A 20,858-nucleotide genomic window follows, 5' to 3' on the forward strand; every position below is an offset into this window, starting at 1 on the left:
GGGTAGAAAAGGTCTTCTGAAACCCATGCTTGCCGTACAAGGCGACTATGCTTGTCGTAAAAGGCGACTAACGGGATCGGGTGGTCAGGCTCGCTGACATGCTTGATGCATGTCATCGATACCAGTTGCGTGGATCGATGCTCATGTTGTCAATCACTGGATTGTCTGGCCATATCGCTGAGTGCGGCATTAAACAACCAACCAACCAACAAACAAACAAGCAAACCCAGAGCTGAGGCATGTCCTCTCAGGTGGTTTGCCATGCTGGAACAGTCCCTTCAAACACTCGTGGTCGTGGGGAAGTGGGTAAAACGTACCCTCGTTACCCCGAAGTCCGAGTTCGATTTCCAACATGGGTGCAAGATGTGAAGTTCCTTTCTTCCCTGCAGTGATATATATAGCGAGATAAAACCATATTAACTCACTCACTCACTGAAACATTCATGTGCGTATCTTCAGTACACATGCGGAGTAAACACTGCTTGCTCTGTACAGAAACACAACTAAGAGTAGTTCGGATAGTTGGTCACCGTAAATTATATGCAGGAGTCAATACTGTCCTGCAGTGAATATACTTTCGCAAGGGATATACGAATATGTATTTACACGTCTGTGAACATAAGGTTTCATAAATTCTACAAATTTATCTTATGATTGTAGATTCTTCAAAGTATTACAAAAAGATCCGAATCGCTTAATTAATATTCACTGAGAAATATCTACATGACACAAAACACAAAACACACAGAGAAAGTAAATAAAGTAAAACTTATCAATTAACATCGATCATTTGATATATTATCAACTTCTTTACATCAACTTTTACATAATAATTTTCCGTTACGTTGATTATGTTAATAGAAATGGGAATGCTTGTTATTCAAAGCACATTTTCTTTCTCCTCGCATCTGCTAGTCGTTCTGCAATGTCAGTGAGTTCTTTACATCTCAATGCTGATTCTAATGCATCAAGCATCGCATCATCGGTGCCGCCGGATCGTTTCGCCTTCCACATCTGCAGCATTGAATATCCTGGACTCACGATGGCATTGTGTCCTTCCCAGATCCTGGATACTTCTACATACGTAAATCCCAGCCCTATTGCAACAAGCTGCCAGTCAGACTCGGCCAAGCGTCGCAAAAGAGCCAACAAGCTTTTATCGGACAGTGTCGGGTGCTCTGAAAAGACAAGCAACAGTATATTAGCGTTAAGGCAAACATGAACGGACTTAATAGCATAAAACAAAGATGCTATCTGAACAAATTAGTAAGGCAAGATAGTGAATGCTGGCCAAGAGTATTAAAACTGTATAATTTATTCACGTCGCAACATTGATATGATATATCCACTCGCTGTTTGTTTTAAACGAAACCAAATTTGACAAAACCTTTGCCTTAATACACTGATAAAGTTACCCACCTCTATTCGGATTACTTCTTGAGCCCTGTTCGACGTCAAGTTCGCCTAGAGGAAATGAGTGAATAACTCGCTTGTTCGCATCCTCAAATACTATTACACTAATACATTGATTACGTGGTCGTTTTGCGAACATCAGTGGTGTGCAATTTGTAGATGCATTTTTATTGAATCGGAGCTGACAGCATTTTCTGGGATATCTCTCTTGATATGTTAAGCTTCCAGTAGGTATTATCTTAATAACTGCCTTGTCCTCAAGTGGAATACTTGGGGAACAATTCGTTTCGATTCTTCTGAACCCCTGCTCAATGCGCATCAGTTCAGTTTTCTTTGTTTTCCTTGTTTCTGTGATGTCGAACAGAAACATAATTCCAAAACCGAATCTCTTCCAATGGGCCAAGATCGAACACAGGTACGCCTTTGCTCTTGTATGCAATGGTGTATGAGCGGTTCTGCAAAATACACATAAGTCCAAATTGTGAGAACAGTTTGTAACAAGCTGAATGTATATGTTATTCCGCATTTGCATTATGCAAACAATATATGTAATTGGCACAATTTTAAATATGACCCAAGTTATACTTTATTGCTGTTTATTTGTTGTTTATCGCCACATTCAGCAATATCCAAGCTACATGACGACACTCTGTAATAACAACTGGACCCGACAATCCAGTGATTGACATCATGAGAATCGATCCACGCATTTGGGATACGATTACATGCCTCAAACAAGTCAGCGAGCCTGACCACCCGATCCCGTTTGTCGCCTCTTACGACAAGCATAGTCGCTTAATAATAAGAATCCATTATGCGTGTAGTGAAATCTAGTGAATGGTATTATAATCAAAGATCCACGCCGTCGAAACATGACACTGACTCAACCATGTCGACAAGCCTGACCTTCCAATCCATTTGGTCTCTTCTTACGACCAGTATGGGTTCCAAGGGACCTATTCGAACCCGGAAAGGGGATTATTATGATACAGTTATGATTAAACAGACATAGCTGTGCTATAGCTTTATTACGTACAAGAACTCAGCCGTTGAAATCATAAACTGTACCGGCATTAGTTTGTTCTGAAACAGAATAATGCAGAAGATATTACAACATTTGCAAAATCTTTTCTAACCCACGTGTTCGTGTTTCCTAATCTGCCATCACCTCTGGAACAAAAACAAACAGTACAACCAACCTGCGAAGTCTCAAATTCCCTAATTTTCGTTCGCGAAGTCGAAATTACCGAAACATATTATGGCTTGTCGGCCTATAATACACCTAAAGTTCAACCGTCTGTCTTAGTCTTCAATTGTATGGGGCTTTACTCTGGTTCAGTTGGGTGGACCCTATTTAATTAAATTAATTAAAATCATTCTATGGTCTTTATTTCTTTTAGTCTGTGGGTGGACGAATGGTGTATATATGTCTTGGCCGTCTCATGAACTTCCTTCCGAACTCGAACAATTTCTTTTCACCTCTTCGCAACAAGACGTTGAACGCACATTTCTGAAAGAAAGATAGATGAGAATTACAAGTTGACGATAATTCGCATACATGTATAATGTCAATGAGGGCGTTTTTATTCTATGAATGTATCAAGTTTATTTTCATGTGACATATGCGAGTATCAATGCACTTTGGAACCTTTATCAGTAGAAGTCTGTCAGTTGCCAACTGAACTGTGAGTGCTTGACGCGCGTTTTTGTGTGTTGTGCGAACAATATGGGACACTATATCAATCACGTTTCCTATGTAACTATGCTATTCTTGTAGTTATATTGACAATGTTACAAAGCAGTACTCTTAGCAAACACTTACAAATGTTATCTGGGAAGTTGACTAGTATTTTATACACACATGCATTTCAAATAACGTCCTTGTAACTAAAGGATTTCAAATAACTCAGTTATTTTTTCTGCAGGGATGACAATGTCCTGTGGGTAATTCAATGGAATGGAATTACCTTTTCAACGATATATGGTCATCGATATAGCTGAAGCATAATTTAAACTTCTTAGCCATTTTGCCATGTTTACATTTTGCCAATCCGAACAGAAATACAGATTCATATGAATAAAACAACATATCAACAATGAAGGAAGCACAAGCGGTCCCCATGGCCAAGCATACTTCTTGCCTTAATGCCCATCCCATGATTTCACATACTGTTTTCTCAGTATACTTAAGATGACAGTTGTTTTCATTTTTTATTAGTTGTCCTGAACCTTTGCAGACATAGATGTATCGATAAGTATGGTTACCACGCTTCCTCACAAATGCCACTTGGATTAAGATTAAGCTTGTTTGATATAGCGGTGTTCAACATAGAATTAAATTGCTTAGTGGGTTATAAATGCTTTTCAGCATGATCATTCCATGAAGGCCATATTGTTTATTTTAAAACAACATTCTAAACACAACAATAGTTTCATAATGCTCGCGACCAAATAGCAAATTTTAAACAAAGAGACAACATAACGAATGCAGCTTACTTGACCATGAAGTAAAAGGTAAAACTTACTTGTCGCACATTCTTCACATATGATGCACCGTTAGGTAACGTCGATGCTAAAGTTTTCTATTTGACCCATAGATGGGACATGATTGGAGTTGTGGTAGGGCGTGTCCAACGTCCAGTGGGCCTACACACAACCCCTAGGGGCTCATGCTGCTCCCCGATCCCCTACAGTTTAGCCTGATACCGCAAGGTAACAGTTACCGTGGTTCCCACGAGGAGGGACTGCAGAAGTCTTGGATGTGCAGAGGCTCTGTACTGACAAGAAAGACTGACACTTTCTGCTTTCATTTTCACTCTCTTGAAGCTAGTCAGCGGCAAACGGCTGGCTGATCTAAGTAGAAGGACTGTCTACTTGTATGTCTACCTGTGCCATTTGCACTTGACGCATTACACATCCCTGAGGTTTAAACCACCAACCACTTCTTCATAGTAGAGAGGCCAATTGTATACACAATCTGGAAATAATGCCCCGCCAACGGACATTTGGCTTTATGTAATAATTAACTGCGCAATAACCCTATGAACTCCATACTTGTCAGGTGATCATTACGTCAGTGGAAATACCAACTACGATTAAAATAGAACACATGAATCACATTGTCGAACTGATTTGATATCAGAGGACTAGCATATTGATTTGATTGTTTAAAGCAGGTGAAACTTTCTTTACTTTTCTACTTACTTTAGTTGTTATCTCTCTCCCTGAATTTCATGCATATTGATGTAAGAGAATAATATTACTAAATCTGATAACGGTTCCGCCTAATAGTAGAAACCATTGCCTCTGTGTCAAATACGAATTTGACTGCACCGCCCCAGCTGTCACCAATTCTGACTGTTTAATGAGCTTCACGTGGTACGTATAGGCCGACGTGTACTGATAAGAAGCTCATTGCAAGCTGTTGTGAAATACCAAGTCTATGTTTAGCCAGGTAAATCCCATGCTTTAAATAGATCATAATCATGTTTTGTTGAATGTTATCTTACCGTTTGGACAAGTTTATTGTGGAGGGGTGATCAATCACTTTAAATGAAACAGGACCTGTTGAATTGAAGTCTATCACGCTAGGTTTAAAATATCACTTGGTGAACAGATGAGTGTGTTTAGTCATAACTAGTATTGAATTAGTAATCTTCTGCAAGGTCATACATTTCTCATGAATGTACTACTTATTATGAAATTAGGAGATAAACCCTCTGTGTTTTGAAATTTGATGTAGTCCCACTGTAGAGTAGATACCTCTTAATTTTAATTTTGAACCGAGTGCTTTAGTAGGTTTATCTCCATTCTACCATGACGGGAACAACGCTTTGAAAACGGTGCTCTCTTGCAACCCTGTAACACAGGTCCGCAATCTTAGAACATTCCGAAAAGTGGTCACATGTAGTCATATATGTAATAATTATTACTAAAGATCAAGATTAAAAAAACACCATAGTCGTGATTAGTTCATAATAAGTGTTCAAAACACATAGTTTTTCAAAAGAAGTCGACAAGTAACACTCCTAACTTAGTCCAAAGAGAGATGTTTTACTTTCCGCCAAACTGTTTGTACACTGTTGTACACTGTGGACTGACTGTCATTTCTCGGAATTTTGTGAGAGCGGTCATTTCTTGGAAATCGAACATGCCATCATTTCTATTGTAGGGGTGACGGGTAATAGAAAAAGGTTTTAAAATGCTAAACGAATATATTTCTACAGCAAACTTTATGAACTAAGATTTTATTATACATTTAACATGTGTAAGTGTTATTAGTTAGTTAGTAATTACCCCCAGTAAACAATGATAAAAAATAAATAAATGCCTCTCCACCCCGAACTTGGATGTGGCAGAACTTGACCTACATCACGGTAACTCACACCTCACAGCTGTCAATGGCTGGCAATCAGTGTTTACATTCTCCGTAGTGAGTTAAAGAAAGAAGCGGAATGACAACCCCGATCTATAATGTGGTTCAACATTAACATGTAGATTATCTGGGATTGATTGAGCCTGCTTGTACATCCATGTGATTACCTATGTGACTGAGTATGACTGAACAGCCGCTTTTTAGGCTGCAGATGAGCCAGATATTTTGAAACGAGGAATCTGCATGGTGTGACCTATTAATTTCAAGATTTCATGGATCCAAAGCCAAATAGTGACAGAACTTAGACATCTGTGTCCCAGAAATAGTGGATCGTGTATGATTTTCTTAATTGTGCTGTTCTGAAATGAATTTAATCAAGTTTGATAAGCTGTCACTACAGTTGGGACATTGTTTTCGTGGACTTTTGAAGGGGAGTGTTTTCTGATGGACTTTCAAATCCCCTCCTGGTTGAAGGAGATGGCAACGGAAATTGATCAGAAAAAGGTTTGTAAACAACATGTTGTCATGAATAAAGTTTTTTCAAACAATCTTGTATAATGTTATAGATCTATTTTACTTTCATTGTCGGTTGTTTCAATGAGGAAATAGCTTAAATTGTTCCGATTCTGGTCACCATAGAACATTTCTCTAACAGTTTCATAAACATTTCATTTGTATGCAAAATATATGCCTTCGTTAAATCTTTCAATGTCATCATCGAAGCAGTCAGAACGCCCCAATCATCCGATATCAAACTACCGTATTTCCTCTATTTGACACTACGCTGTCTATTAATTTCGCGAGAGGCCTTTGACTCGGCGTGTATTAGAGACCTGGCTGGTATTAGAGACCCTGCGTGTATTAGAGGAAATATAGATATGTTTTACAGTTCATATGGGGGTGATCGATCGACAGCCAACACTGCCATTTTCTATGAATCGATATGTAGGCTATCCATCTATTCATACGCACGTTTTTTGTGAAAAGGCTTAATATATTTGAAAGGGGTTTCTGTAGCATAAAGGAAACCGCTTTTTAACCAATCAGAATTAAGCATTCATCAATGTCATGGTAGAATGTTGGATCATTACCTATTATGACAGAAACTTGTTTTACTGAGCCTGATTTGAATATACACACGCAACCTGGAATACCCGATAGTGGTGAGTACATTCACTCCTCTCATCCCGACATAACTTGATAATCATTGCATTAGACAAAGTATTGAATATGAATATTTTAAATTCAAATTCTATGCAGAAGTCATGGTGAAATGTCCAGTTAATTGCCCTCCTCATTCGGCGGTAGGGACGCCCACATAAATACAATGGGATTTCATACCTGTTAGTCACACCACTGGTGGGGAAACCTACATCAGTTCAACAGAAATCCATACCTGTGATTCACACTATTGGTGGGGAAGCCAACATAAATATGATATAATATCTTCCAAGCATCAACCACACTGTGCCTTGTTACAGCGAAGAGTTATGGATGGCGGCCTGTAAATAATGAACCAGACGACAGTCCACGCCTCGGAAACGATAACCCGCAATTCACCGAGCCTGACATCCCAGTCAATCAGCCGGAATGCCATGGGGTTCAGCTACACTGGTAATGTGTCCTATATGTGTTGCAAGTCATTTGAGTCATCCCGGAATGTATAAGTGCAGACATACATGGTGATTGTGCAAAACTTGGAGAATGAGCAGTGTCGTCATCCAAAACTGGTTCCCACAGGAGATATCTCTTGGGTGAGATCAAGCGATTTCTACTGATTTAAGAATGATATTGGGTGATCCAATATTAAATATATCATCACTCGTTGACAAAGGTGGAAAAACTCCTTGGCAAACCTCGGAATTTTTCCACCTTTGTCAACTCGTGTTGATACATGTGATATCCAAAGACACTAAGGTGAAATTATCTATGTATGAACAGTGACAGAAATTATATGAAATCATGACTGAAGTATGAGTGCTGTTTAACAATATATACTCACACGCAAAAGAAACGCAAGTGAAGCCTGATTGTGTTATCAATATTTTTGGTTGCATTTTTGAAGCCCCGAGTAAAAACGCAACATAAAAAACGAATCGCCAAAACGCACCATTTCAATGAATATGTGGGTATCATGCACCCATTTCTCGCGAAATCGAAAATGAATGAACTGTCACAAACTGTAGTGGGTATAAAACTGTGGCCGAATCTTGGACCTACCACTCCGTCGTCAACAATGCAACCCCTAACTCAAATTCAGAGAAACCAGGCTATCGGACGTTTGGAAGCTGCAGAGTCTGTCCCAGATGTTGCCCGTCATTTCAACGTTAACATAACCACAATTTACCGTCTCCTGCATCGATACAATGCTACAAGACCATAGATGACCTTCCTCGGAGCGGTCGTCCTAGGGTCACTACACCTCGACAAGATCGGCAGATTACCCGTCAACACCAGCGACATCCGTTCCTAACTGCAAGTGGTGAAAGTGCTTGACAGACCATAGGAACACATAATTGACACATTAGCCGGGACACTGTGATCAGACGTCTCTGTTCCAACAACTTCAGATGTCGCCGACCAGCACGATGGAAGAGTCAGAATTTGGCGGCGTCGAGGTGATCGTTTTGCTGACAGAAACGTTGTGGAAAGGGATCCATGGGGTGGACCTAGCGTCATGATATGGGCAGGAACTGGACTTAATGCGAGACTTGGACCCATGTGCTTTCTGAATGTTGGTCAAGGTCGGGGACACGGCGTCACTGCTCAGCGGTATATCGACCAAGTGATCAGACCCCACGTTGTTCCATTTTTTGCGTTTCTTTTGCGTGTGAGTATATAAACAACAGCACGACATTGTGGTTTGAGCTGAGGTGAAATGGGGTTTTACGTCGCGTCCAAGATTATTGTACTTATATAGCGACGTGCATGCGCGCGCGCGCGTTTGTGTGTGGCTGCTTGTACTAGTCCGGACTCCAAGCCGACCAGTCCTTGTTTTAGCCCCTTAATGCCGAGCGCCAGACAGGGTAACACCAAGTACCATCTTTTAACATCTTTTGGTATGACGCGGCTGGGGATCGAGCCCCGGACCTTCCGCTCTCCGGGCGGATGCTCTACCACTAGACCATGGAGGTGGTCTACCAAAAATAAACATGAATGCAACTACCATTTCCAAAACAATTATTCATTTAGTGGGGGGAGTGATACACACAGAAGGGCGCACCATCAATAAAGACAACGTGGATGTTTTACATTTGCTTGAAGTATAATAATAAAAAGGACAAAACTCTTTCCAGAAGTCTGTTGTCCGATTGTCTTTTTATGAATCACTACACATGGGTGATGACACAAGGTTTTCGCGAAAAGGTGAGCATATCCTGCCCCACCGGTGGCACGGGTCGCAAACACATGTAACAGCAAGTTAATTGTTCACCTGAGAAAAACAAACGAAAATTCCATCGAACATAAGATGGATCGGCGCTTTCGACGTCAACCAAGTGTTCCACTCCAGGAACTTTGAAACATGCTCCAGCAGATATGGACAGGTCCCACAGGACTTTGTGCGACGCCTGGTCCATTCTATGAGACGAAGATGTGTTGCTTGCATCGCAACCAAAGGTGGACACACACCCTATTGATTTGTAAATTGACATTTTGGCATGTTCATGTTTTTTTTAAATGAAATCACGCATTTTCTGAAGTCAGTATGGCAAAGTAAACCATTTTACAGGAGTCTTTTATCTGTTGCAAACCGAAATTGTTTAAAAAACCCAATAATTTTGCATTAAATCTTATTCAATGTCTCAGGAACTTTTGTTGCTCAGTATAAAAAAGGGCAAGTATGTTACTTAGGGAAAACTCAGTCAGAAATATCAATTAGTACTATCACTAGTGCTCAATGTCCCATGTTTTACAGAACTTGGAAAAGTACTTGGATACAAACTATGGACCGTTGTCAGAGATGATTTTGCTTGGAGTTCCGTTTCTGGCAAAATGCTGCTTCAGCGGAGGTCGTTGTGATGAGTTTATCAACCTCCAAGAAATTGCTGAAATAGTCAACTGTCAGGAGATATTCGTTTTGTTCCCATGTAAAGAAATCCACACCTACAATTTCCCCAGGGGAAATCAGCTGTTATTGGCATCAGAGTCTCTTTCTGATGACTATTTGTATAGCTTTGACATGCCTCACATGTTTCAGTGATCTACTTTATCTGGTCTGTCATCCCAGACCAGAAGATACACTCCTGAACTCCCCTGAGCATACTTTCTTTGCCAAGGTGAGAGGAGTGTAGATGGGCTAGGGCTGCTGGACTGGAACTCTTGGGAACTACTATCTCTTCCCCCTTGAAGATCAGTGCGTCATGGAGAGGTAATTCATATTGATATGAGAAACATGGCTTAACTTGACTCCTTGTAGTGTCCATCCTTGTCACCTTACGAAACTTAGTCAGTCTCTCTGAGTTGACTCTCAGATGGCTCACAGCATTTATTGAGGAGAACAGGTCTACATGTGTGAGTTGAGACACAGAATTGACATAGGCTCTAGACATCATGTCTGAGATATATATCTCTTTTCCTCGCAGATAATCCACTTCTATGTCGTATTACTGGAGTCGGAGCATCATTGACAGTAGTTGTTTTGGAGCTTTGTGTAATGGTTTTCTCATTATTGCTTCAAGAGGTTTGTGGTCTGAGAAGACATGAGTGGTGTGCCCGAATGTAGACTGGTGGATTTTCTCTAGTGAGAAAACTATGGCTAAACACTCAGTGTCTGTCAGGGCTCTACTTGCATAGGCCACTGGTTTGCCTTCTTGTAGCAAAGCAGCTCCATGGCCAGTGCTTGAGGGATCACATTCAATCTGCAGGTTCAATTTTGGGTCATAGTATCTGAGAATTGGTGCTTCTGTCACAAACATTTTGATTGATGTCATTGCCTGTTCCCGTTCTTCTCCCCATTCCCACTTCACCTCTTTGTGGGTTAGTCGACGTAGTGGTTCCATCACGGCGGAGATCATAGAGAGAAATCTTGAGAGATAGTTAACAGACCCTTGTAGTCTGCAGACTGCCTCAACATCAGTTGAAGTTTCCATTTACAGAAGTGCTTCATCTTTCTTTTTATCTGGCTTTAGACCTTATGTTGTGATTCTCATAGCCCGGAAATTCAACATGGTCAAATTTGAAACAACATTTGTCCTTGTTGTGTTTACTGCATCTTTCTAGCAACTGTTGAAGATTGCCTTCATGGTCATCGTCAGACTGTCCATGAATGAGGATATCATCTGCCACATTGATGACACCATTCAGACCTTCCAGATTCTGGTTCAGCATTCTCTGGAATATTCGAGAGCTAACTTTTGTACCGAATGGTAATCTCAAACATTGATACCTGCCGAAGGGTGTTATCACTGTAGTCATATGACTTCTCTCTTTGTCGAGAACACAATGCTAGTATCCACTGGTTAGATCCACCTCACTTAAGACTCTTGCTTTAGAAAGTTCTGGGAGAGCATCTTCTATTGTCGGGAGATGATATCTCTCTCTTTGCAGAGCCTCGTTTAGAGATATTGGGTCAATACAGACGTGTAAAGTCCCTTCTTGAATGGGTGATCACGTGCACAGAATTTGCATGTTTGTGATTTTGTTGCTTGAGCTTGTGAGAATTTCCTACTAGAATTGTCACTATGCTTTGATTGTTGTGATTGACTGTGATTGTTTCTCTTATATTTTCTTGTGAAGTTTATGTTTGATCGTCTATGTGTGATTTGGTTTACATCTGCTGTTTGATCACTTGAAATATGCTTTAGTTGTGATGCTGTGTTTTCATACCTTCTACAAATTTCAATCCACTTAGCAAGTGTGAGATTTCTCTCTCGTAAAAGTCTCATGATCCTTAAAACTACCCTTTCTCTGATTAACGAATCTCTAAAACATTCACAAAAGTTACATGTTTTGGCTAGCATCTGCAACATAAGAGTCTACGTTTTTATCTGGCTGCTGCGTTCGAGTGTTGAATTTGTATCTCTCAAACGTTTCATTACATTCTCCGAGAATGTGCAAGTCAAGTTTATCAATAATGCTTTTAGCAGAATCTGTGTCAGATGGGTCACAACCATTGTAAATTTGTAACCCTTCCTTTCCCATAGTGGAAATTAACAAAGACTTGAAGTAATCTGCACCACAAATCTGTTCATTCAATCTTGAAATGACACAACAGTGTCCCCACATTTGCTTCCATAACGTCCAATTTGTGACTGCATTGTCTGCTAATTTAAGCGAATCGGGTGCCGTAATGTGGATAGAGTTTAAGAACTGATTATTTGCTTGGTTAGGTGCAGGTGCGCCCTCTGTGGCTTCCATTTCATAAGAAGAATTTTCACCAGAATTTGGGGGCGGTCGGGTAGCCTAGTGGTTAAAGCGTTCGCTCGTCATGCCGAAGACCCAGGTTCAATTCCCAACATGGGTACAATGTGTGAAGTCCATTTGTGGTGTCCCCAGCCGTGATATTGCTGGAATATTGCTAAAAGCGGCGTAAAACCATACTCACTCACTCACTCACCAGAATTTGACATTTCTATGGCAATTTAGAGACGTTTTAGACGTTAATAGATCAAAGATATATCTGATCAAAGGCATAATTCTTCAGGATATATCTAATCTTCTTAGAGAATGTCTATACTTCGATAAATAATCACTATTTATCACAAAGAAATTCCGATTCACGATTTCCGATCACGTTGATCGACAACTGAACAGATTAGAAAGTTCGGGAGTTTTCACTCAGAAAAGTACTGCAGAGAGTTAGAAAGTTAGATAAATGTCATTATTTATCTAAGAAAACTTATTTCAAGCTCTTCCCTACGCTGCCACCATGTTTCCAGTTGTAGTTTTGTGGGTTCCAAGAACAAACACCGTTTTCATTTAAACACGAAGTTTATTAACTGCCGGAGAACTTCTTGTTCTTGCATAACATAACATAAGCCGGAATACTGTTACAAATACGATGTAGGATATTGCTCTAAACAAATCAGGATTATTGAAGAGATATGATTAGGAAACAAGATAATATAATAACAACTGATACCTACCATCAAATCCAGCAGCACTACAGACTACAGTCATTGACAGTCTTTTGTTCAGTGGGTGGGACGGAGTACCATCAGTCTCGAGTAGAGTTTACAAACTCATTTTGCTTTTCACTTGCTGGAATTGTTCCACTTTAAGGCAGCGATTATCTTAACCACTTCTAAGTGCATAGTTAAATCCAATATCATATACCATCGTATCACGCAGGGCTTGAAGGCTTAGATGGTCCCAGTGTTCCCTTTTCTAACAGGATCTTTTCCTTTTCAATGATTAGACGACCTTTCCTCATAATATGACTTCTAATTAATCCGAATCAAAGGACTGTCTTCATATTACTGAATGCATTCGAGACAATGTGGACAATAATACCATGTAGATTCTCAAAAGATCAAATTCAATATCAGACAAGAACGAAATTCAAATCATTTGAGTTGTTCAACTTTGTAAACCATTATCCAACACAGCAAACTTAAAGAAACCTTCATTTCTTGAAAACAAAAGTCATCTAAAGTTTACCAAGAAAACAATATTTGAAATGCTGGACTTCGTCATTGATGACATATGTGTGAAATACGTGGGAAGGAAATTTAAGCAGGAACTAGGCATCACCGTTGACACCAATTATGCTCGCCTTCCTGTTCATCTGTTTCTTTATGAATATGAATCGGACTTGCTCGAATTAAGCTTCTAAGTAAAAACAAAGCTTCAGTGATATCGTTCAGTAAATGTCAAATAGCAAATTCCCTTCCACTTAAATCCAAGAGAGCAGTGAATAAAGCAACAAAACCCTTTCAATATCCAATACGAATCTCTGCATAAAACAAGTAATAAAGCAGAGTCAATTGTACGATTCCAAGCCCCTTCAATTGTTTCATGTTTAGAAATATACATAAGGGACCACGTTTTGTGGACGGAACATATACCCGGAGACTGGTGGTCGGTGATCTGTGGCCGTGTCCAACCAAACGACGTTGAAAAAGGTTCTTGTAATTATCCTGCCTGGAACTCGGTTTTAAGGGGTTTTAACTCGTCAGTATACTGTGTAAACTGCGGCATGGTGGCCTAGCACGTCGCTGAATAAGTGCAATTTTCTTTCATGCGACGGTAAACACCGCGTCAGCCTATTTCACCTCACTTCACCTTTGCGTGAAGATTCAGAGTGACAATAAAGTATCCACAAGACCAAAAGGGATGACTTCAACTTTAAGGTTTTTACACATTCCGTCTTTTTTCGAGCAAGAACCCCACACTCCGACTCTTCATACACCAATGAAGCAGGACGGGTGGCCTAATTGATGTACATGTATGTTCGCCGAAGACCCTGCTTCTATTCCCCACAAGCTGACAAGGTGTGTAACTCATTCTTGATTCCTTCTGTCGTTGTAGTATGGTGTTAAAACGGTCTTAGAAACATTCTAGCTAACTTATATACCTATGACCTGACACAAAGTAAGTAAGTATTTCAACAGTAACGTGTAGTGGCGTGCATTATCTGCAAGGCTACAAAGCAGCGTCACTGGTGTATTGTAAGACAATGTCCGTGACTGTCCATTTTGTTTAGAGAAATGAAAGTGCCGTATCCTATGATATGCATGTTGATGACCTATTTAAATATGCAAGGAAGCAAATCATAAAAATCACAGTTCAAAGCAAGGTTAATTATGCAATCGAATACGAAAATTCGATCCCCGAACCGTTCATCTTCTCATTCCATTTCTCATCAAATCTCTCGCTGTCTGCCACAGTGAACCAGTTTTTCCAGTCCCCAACCTCTCCTGAAACACACAACACTGCGAATAGTTTAAGTTAATATGTTTTTTTATGTATATTATGTTAATCATAACATAAGACCCACTAGGACGGCGAAGTAGTGAATATTGCATCAGTCAGCACATTTATACATCTAAACGCCACGAATGACGACAAGTCCCGTCCCTTGGTTGCCACAAATTCCTCCCTAAACAATCACTCTATCTCCACCATATGGATGGACTTCTTCATTGTAGCCTTCCGCCAATCGTTCCCCTCTGTGATGATAAATCTGTGCAAAAATCTGCCAGCGTTGTACTGAACTTGCCCAGTGACGTCTTCAACGTTAATGTTCGATCGTTAGTCAAGTCCATTTCACGAAATGGGCGGTAGACTCGAATACGTTGTTATATGGCAGTTTAATATATTGTTAAACATTGATTGTAACTGTGTTAGATTGTTTCTCTTGAGATTCAGCAGAAGTTAATGGCCTTGTATTTGGACAATGATGAGTTGTCGGGAAAGTAGTACTATTTAAAGTAAGCAGTGTTGAGGAAGGTTTTATATTTAGATGCTCGAAATATCCATAAACTGGAATAGCATAGACAGATGTTAAATGTTATAGAAACAATTGGAAGATTCTGAGATGTTCTAGTGACACTGTATTCTGTCAGTGTGTGGAACGTGCTGGAGCTGGCTAGACTTTTTAAGTGGAGACCAGCTTACGTGTGAAAATCCCTTTCCACCCTGGTGTTCAGCCAAGGTGATGTGATTATTATTCTTGTCATTGTCATTTCCACTGCTCACATTTTATACGGCCATTGAATATTATACAACCACTCTATTGTGTACTACAATTGTAATTGCTGTGCAGTAATTTGTATTGATTTGTAAACCTAGTTAATTTTGCAATACAATTGTTGATTGTATACCATTTGTTGGATGTTTGTTGGTTTCACACAAAGTTCTTTTACGGACCGATTTCTTGGCTAACACATTATTTCAATTTGGGAATCGACATGAACAACATGCCACACGGAAACGTTGTTAGGAGAGTGCGTCGACTGATAGTCAAAGTGTTGCTGCAGTTTCGTCGTTGCAACAAACCTGTTGCTCAAATGCAAAATGTGCAAGTACCGGTTGTCCTGTACCATAGTCACGCGTAGTCTGTAAGATCTTGCCCAGCCCTGTGTTCTGCCAGTCACTGGGGCGGTCGGGTAGCCTAGTGGTTAAAGCGTTCGCTCGTCACGCCTAAGACCCGGGTTCGAATCCCGACATGGGTACAATGTGTGAAGCCCATTTCTGGTGTCCCCCGACGTAATATTGCTGGAATATTGCTAAAAGCGGCGTAAAACCAAACTCACTCACTCACTCTGCCAGTCACTCTTAAACGTTCAAATAGACTGACGATTGTTCCACGTGTACAGTTGAAGTTTCACGCAAATTTGGGTGTGGTCGGCACTCGTTTGTCTTATTCCTACTGCCCCCTCTCTGTTGAGCTTTTTTATTACCTGTGATGTTTTGGCAACGATCCATTCCTCTGTATACCTTTTCTGCACGTTCCTGTTACGGGTACCCGAAAAGTGGAAGTAAGTTTGAAGTGTTTCGACAACTGATTTCATCCTAGTATCGTTTTAATAAGGTTTGTAACTATTTTTGGTTAAATTCTACTTTCAAGTGTATGCGTTCTTTTGCCCGGCAGTTGATTCATGTCTCTAGATATTCCAAAAAGTGCTTGGCAGTGGCAGGCAACGTGACGCGATAACACAGGATCAGTCAGGCCACACACTGCAAACACCTGGACCTCATCCACAATTAATCAACTGTATTGAGGACCATAATGTCCTGCGTTCATATCTAGACTCAATACTGGGTTCCAAACAGGATAATATATTTTGCGTCGGACTTACCTTTCCTGTGGAATGTACCTCCTGAATTTTCCTTCCAGACATCCACTAAAACACCGTCTTTGATGCCCAAGCTTTCTTTCATCTTTAGCTTATCAAAAGAGCACGCCTCCACTACAGCCTCACAGAATGTGTCTTTGATGTTAAGGCCCAGAAACGTACGAAGGTCTTTCACACACTTCACGGGATCCTGGTGGTAAAACATGCATGCATCACTTACAGGTGAAAATTTAGACATACGAAATATAATGATTAAAATATTTCTATTATGTCTATGGCATAATTCAAACAACTGAGTCAACAAAATTGTATCAATATATGAATTTTGAATTGATTAACTATATACTGCATATATTTGAAATATTACTATTCTCACTTAGCGAAATAATACTACTTCAAGAAGAGATATAGAAATTAAGGCCGGAAATATTCAATTTGCCTTCATGATCATATTTTGGGTGGCCTTGACTTAAAGCAAAAATCATTTGTTCCCCAGAATACTCGATGTAGCAGAAAATATCAATTCCAACACAGACACTAACCACTTTCATGTCCTCATAGAACATAGTGAGAAACGGCAGGTCTGGGTACTTTGATACGTCAGCCTTCCAGGTTAACAAATAGTCATAGTAGGACCCATATGGAACTGAAACATTTAACATTTACAAATAAATTTGATTGAAAATGACCAGTAACACTCGGAAGGATAAACTGCAAACACGTTTTTGTTTCTTGTCTATCGCCACACACAGCAGTATCCCAGCTATATATATATATAAATAACTGAGCTTGGACCAGACAATCCAATGATTGACATCGTGAGCATCAGTAACCGAGCCTGACCACACTATCCAGTTAGTTGCCTCCTCCCGGCAAACGTGGGGGGTGACGACAGATTCTAAATCTGATCCTCACGGGTGCAGACGATGTATGATAACTGCTCGGTGATCAGTGAACAACTCATTGACCCGAGATGAACCAGTCTGCATACATTTGCGTTGTTTTCAACTACATCCATTAGAGTCAACTTGGGCCAAATACGTTTACGTCTTTCTTTAAGCTAATGATATAAGCCTTTTTGACACATTTTATCCCTACTTGCAAGTTTCCAAGTTTTCCTTATTTCGTAACTTGTGCAAATATAGTGAACCAAAGGTATTTCTGTTCATATATGTACATGGTTAGTTAATCTTCATCGTCAGTTTAACGAAGCGACATCTAATGTTTGTCCTTGTGACAATGCTTTTGTTTTTTGCTCATGTCAATAGGAGCAACTGCCTTTAAACGTATGGCTAGCTACAAGACAGCTGAAACAGTAACCTGAGAAGAACAATCAGAAGGGCTATCCACTCACATTTTTCTGTAAGGAAAACGTCTGTAAATTCTGGAAAGTCTACTTCTAAGGTATCAGGAGGTGCAATCTTTGTTGCGTGGTTAAAATATGACACACAAACATCTTTTGGATTGCGCAGAATCTGGATACATTTGATTTTCTTTTCCACGACCTGTGTGGGCAGCATGCGCAGAGGGAGGTGTGTATGAAGGATCCTTGGAGGAGATAGTGCGTCTATTCCTTTCTTGCTGATCAGTTCGATTAATCTTGATGCCAGGAGCGGACTTGCATATTGAATGGACCCATGAGTTAGCATGTGGAGGACCTGAGAAAGCCAGTGATTCCCTGAAACATGTACTGATTATGTAGGTAGGAGGGTGCATGAGCGGCATTGGGGAATGACGGACAAACGGAAGAGACATGGCAAAGGTTAGAAAATGAGGAATAACCACGTACCAGATTTTGGATACGCACAAAGGATGATATCATCTTCATACATCCGGGCTGATTTTATGCTCTTCATCTGTTCAGTAGGATTGTCACATGTTATTCTAAGTCGAGGCAGCATCGGGATGCACAGGTCGTCATACACGAAAGTCGCCTTGGCTATTTGTTTCAGTACAGCCATAACTTTACGTTTTCTAAAAAAATGTCATGTATTTACAGCTAGATATATAAAGTCACATTTCCTCAAGTTTGACTCCGGATCAAACAAACTAAACTGCCGGAGAACAGAAAGTACACACATGGTGGCTAAAAATGAACCTAATGAGAAATGTTGATATAATCGATACGTCTATCACAGTGGTGTATTTGACCTTAAATTTGCATTTTTTTCGGCGTATTGATCACGTTCAGTTTTTGTACTTATCCAATTTTCAAATGTATACATTCCTTGCCCGGCAGATTTGTACACTGTATAAAGTCGTGTATACACTAATGGTATACTCTTCTCAGGCTAATTCGTTGTTTATACATTTCGTTAAACATTAAGATCTTGCCCTCCGAAAAAGGCAGAATACTATTATCAGTGACTGATATGACATCATGAGACAGAAACTCAAAATACTTTCGTCAAATGCAAATGCATGTTTGAACTGCACTGTTCGATTTGTTGAATTAGATTAAGGAACTAGCTCCCCTGGCAATCCCTTATAGTCTTCCCGCATAAAACATTTAACAATGCGTACCATTCGTGAACTGTTACATAGGAACCCTCGGTCAGAATAAATTTCCAGTTTAACCTGTGCTTGCCGCAAGAGTCTGCTTATTTCTAATAATCCGTGGGTCTATTCCTTTGACTTGCCCGATTGTGTCGCCTACCCGATGATGTGAATCACTGCTCATGATTTCAGTCACTGCTTTGCCTTGTCGAGACTCGATTATTTTAGAGACTGTTAAACAACATTCATTCACTCTTACCTAGGAGTCTCCTGGTCATCCTGATCTGCGATCATTTTTGAAGTTTTATGTGCTGGTGCAGAGAACCGACGTCATGCTCTTATATTAGTCACGTGAACTGCTCCAGTCTGTGGACGGGATATATTGAATCGTGCACACAAAAGAAGATTAATAACACAAATTACAACAGAAACAGAAATTGTTTTCAATAAAAACTGCTAAACTGGATGTGTAAATTGATCCCAGCTATTGTCAGGATGTTTTCAGGCTTACCTTGAATTCAAGTGTTTATAGTATACTATTGTCAGCAAATTATATCAAAACCATAACATCTCAACGCCAGTCAGCCTCGATTATCTGACGAAACATATTTCATTGGGGACAATTAAAGCTGACAGGGACCTTTGCCGGTGGAGTTCAGAAGTAATGTGACCACATGACGGGAATGAATTGCTGACGCATACATGGGATGTTTATCTCGATGATTTATTAAAAAAAATCGAGTGCTCAATTAAGGAACATTGATGCAACAATATCAAAATATAACATAATTGCTGTTACACGTTTGCGTATTGTAAATATCCGGAATCATTTATGGAGAGCAATATGGAAAATTCAATAGAGAGAGTCCACAATGGGTTCTGCTTTTCTGAAATATTTCATTGATTATGAAATCCCTTTGTCGCTCTTATTTACTTTGTTTTGATGTATTACGAATACTGATTTAATTTGTCATTTCTATCACTACAGTAGATGGGGTATGATGTTGAACTAGCTTCGTACCATTTTGTTTTATCTATCATGTAGCAGGGTACTGGCTCATTGTCAAGGAAATTTCTAAGACGTTTTGTTCAGGGCTTTCTACATATACCCGAACCTGCGTCCACGCCGGGTGTTGCATTGTGTTTTGATTTTGGTTCTTTGAAAGAGAAAAATATGAGGGTTCTTAGACATTGACCTTTCTGAAATTATCCTTTTTAACAGCGTACTATATGTTGATGTTAATGGTAAATATGTTCGTGTACATGTAGCCTGCAACTTTAAAATTCAAAAAGGTTTTGTCTCAGTCATATATACAGCGGTCGCCGGACGATGTGGGGGCATCGGTGATTTTCCCTGTGATTGTTGTGCAGTAATTTGTATTGATTTGTAAACCTAGTTAATTGTGTAATACAATTACTGAGATTGTATACGAGTCATTATTGGAGTATCCTTTTTTCGACATCTAAACATTGTTTCTCGTCGATAATGCAAGTCACAGATCTCACCTGATGGAAACAGCGTTGGTGGCGGAACTATTGATGGACGCAGATCTTGGATCCAAGTTGCTGTACTAGATCCAGTAGCCACCACAAACATAAGCACAGCCCTGCCCAGAAGCAGCCTTTATCCTGTCGCCATACCGGGCGTCCACTGACTCGTGGGGTTGTATGGTTGACTTTTGTCCATTTGTCCCTTTGGGTTGCACAAAACACCCTTTTGTCGCCCTCCAAAGTTCAGATGATATCCCAACCTGACCTTTCTTGCACCTCGAGTTGCTTCAGTATGTCAACTTGTTGTTATTTATTGACTTTAATGTCAGAGTTGATGTGTGAAC

The 20,858-nt window shown here is 40.0% G+C and overlaps 2 protein-coding genes across 3 annotated transcripts; both read right to left on the reverse strand.

Annotated features, from left to right (window-relative positions):
* Positions 1 to 861: 861 nt before the first annotated feature.
* On the reverse strand, positions 862 to 4,355 carry LOC139456148 (uncharacterized). 2 transcript variants are annotated; one of them, XM_071237695.1, is made up of 4 exons: positions 3,939 to 4,355; positions 2,450 to 2,496; positions 1,420 to 1,868; positions 862 to 1,178 (listed from the first exon to the last, which is right to left on the reverse strand). In XM_071237695.1, the coding sequence occupies exons 2-4, from the start codon at positions 2,485 to 2,487 to the stop codon at positions 877 to 879; spliced, it is 789 nt and encodes a 262-aa protein (XP_071093796.1). In that variant the 5' UTR covers positions 2,488 to 2,496; positions 3,939 to 4,355; the 3' UTR covers positions 862 to 876. The 2 variants fall into 2 exon arrangements, with proteins under 2 accessions (XP_071093796.1, XP_071093795.1); XM_071237694.1 differs by having other exon boundaries at positions 2,450 to 2,923.
* A 10,175-nt stretch (positions 4,356 to 14,530) lies between these two features.
* LOC139456043 (sulfotransferase 1E1-like) lies at positions 14,531 to 18,488 on the reverse strand. The gene is made up of 5 exons (XM_071237554.1): positions 18,317 to 18,488; positions 17,882 to 18,205; positions 17,070 to 17,173; positions 16,531 to 16,717; positions 14,531 to 14,646 (listed from the first exon to the last, which is right to left on the reverse strand). Exons 1-5 carry the CDS (start codon positions 18,486 to 18,488, stop codon positions 14,531 to 14,533), a joined length of 903 nt encoding a protein of 300 aa, XP_071093655.1.
* Between the last annotated feature and the right edge of the window lie 2,370 nt (positions 18,489 to 20,858).

The sequence above is a fragment of the Haliotis cracherodii genome, unplaced genomic scaffold, assembly GCF_022045235.1.
Source record: "Haliotis cracherodii isolate W230 unplaced genomic scaffold, xgHalCrac1.p SCAF_11, whole genome shotgun sequence".
Classification (NCBI taxonomy): Eukaryota; Metazoa; Mollusca; class Gastropoda; order Lepetellida; family Haliotidae; genus Haliotis; species Haliotis cracherodii.

What these genes read in the sequence shown, in the direction of transcription:
- LOC139456148 (XM_071237695.1), bottom strand. Translation starts at nt 2,487, where the DNA reads ATGCCGGTACAGTTTATGATTTCAACGGCTGAGTTCTT. An exon ending in ATTTCAACGGCTGAGTTCTT is followed by an intron (nt 1,869 to 2,449) that starts GTACGTAATAAA and finishes TGTATTTTGCAG; the next exon opens with AACCGCTCATACACCATTGC. An exon ending in AAGAAGTAATCCGAATAGAG is followed by an intron (nt 1,179 to 1,419) that starts GTGGGTAACTTT and finishes TTGTCTTTTCAG; the next exon opens with AGCACCCGACACTGTCCGAT.
- LOC139456043 (XM_071237554.1), bottom strand. Translation starts at nt 18,488, where the DNA reads ATGGCTGTACTGAAACAAATAGCCAAGGCGACTTTCGTGTATGACGAC. An exon ending in TTGTGCGTATCCAAAATCTG is followed by an intron (nt 18,206 to 18,316) that starts GTACGTGGTTAT and finishes TACATGTTTCAG; the next exon opens with GGAATCACTGGCTTTCTCAG. An exon ending in TCTATGAGGACATGAAAGTG is followed by an intron (nt 16,718 to 17,069) that starts GTTAGTGTCTGT and finishes TTTTACCACCAG; the next exon opens with GATCCCGTGAAGTGTGTGAA.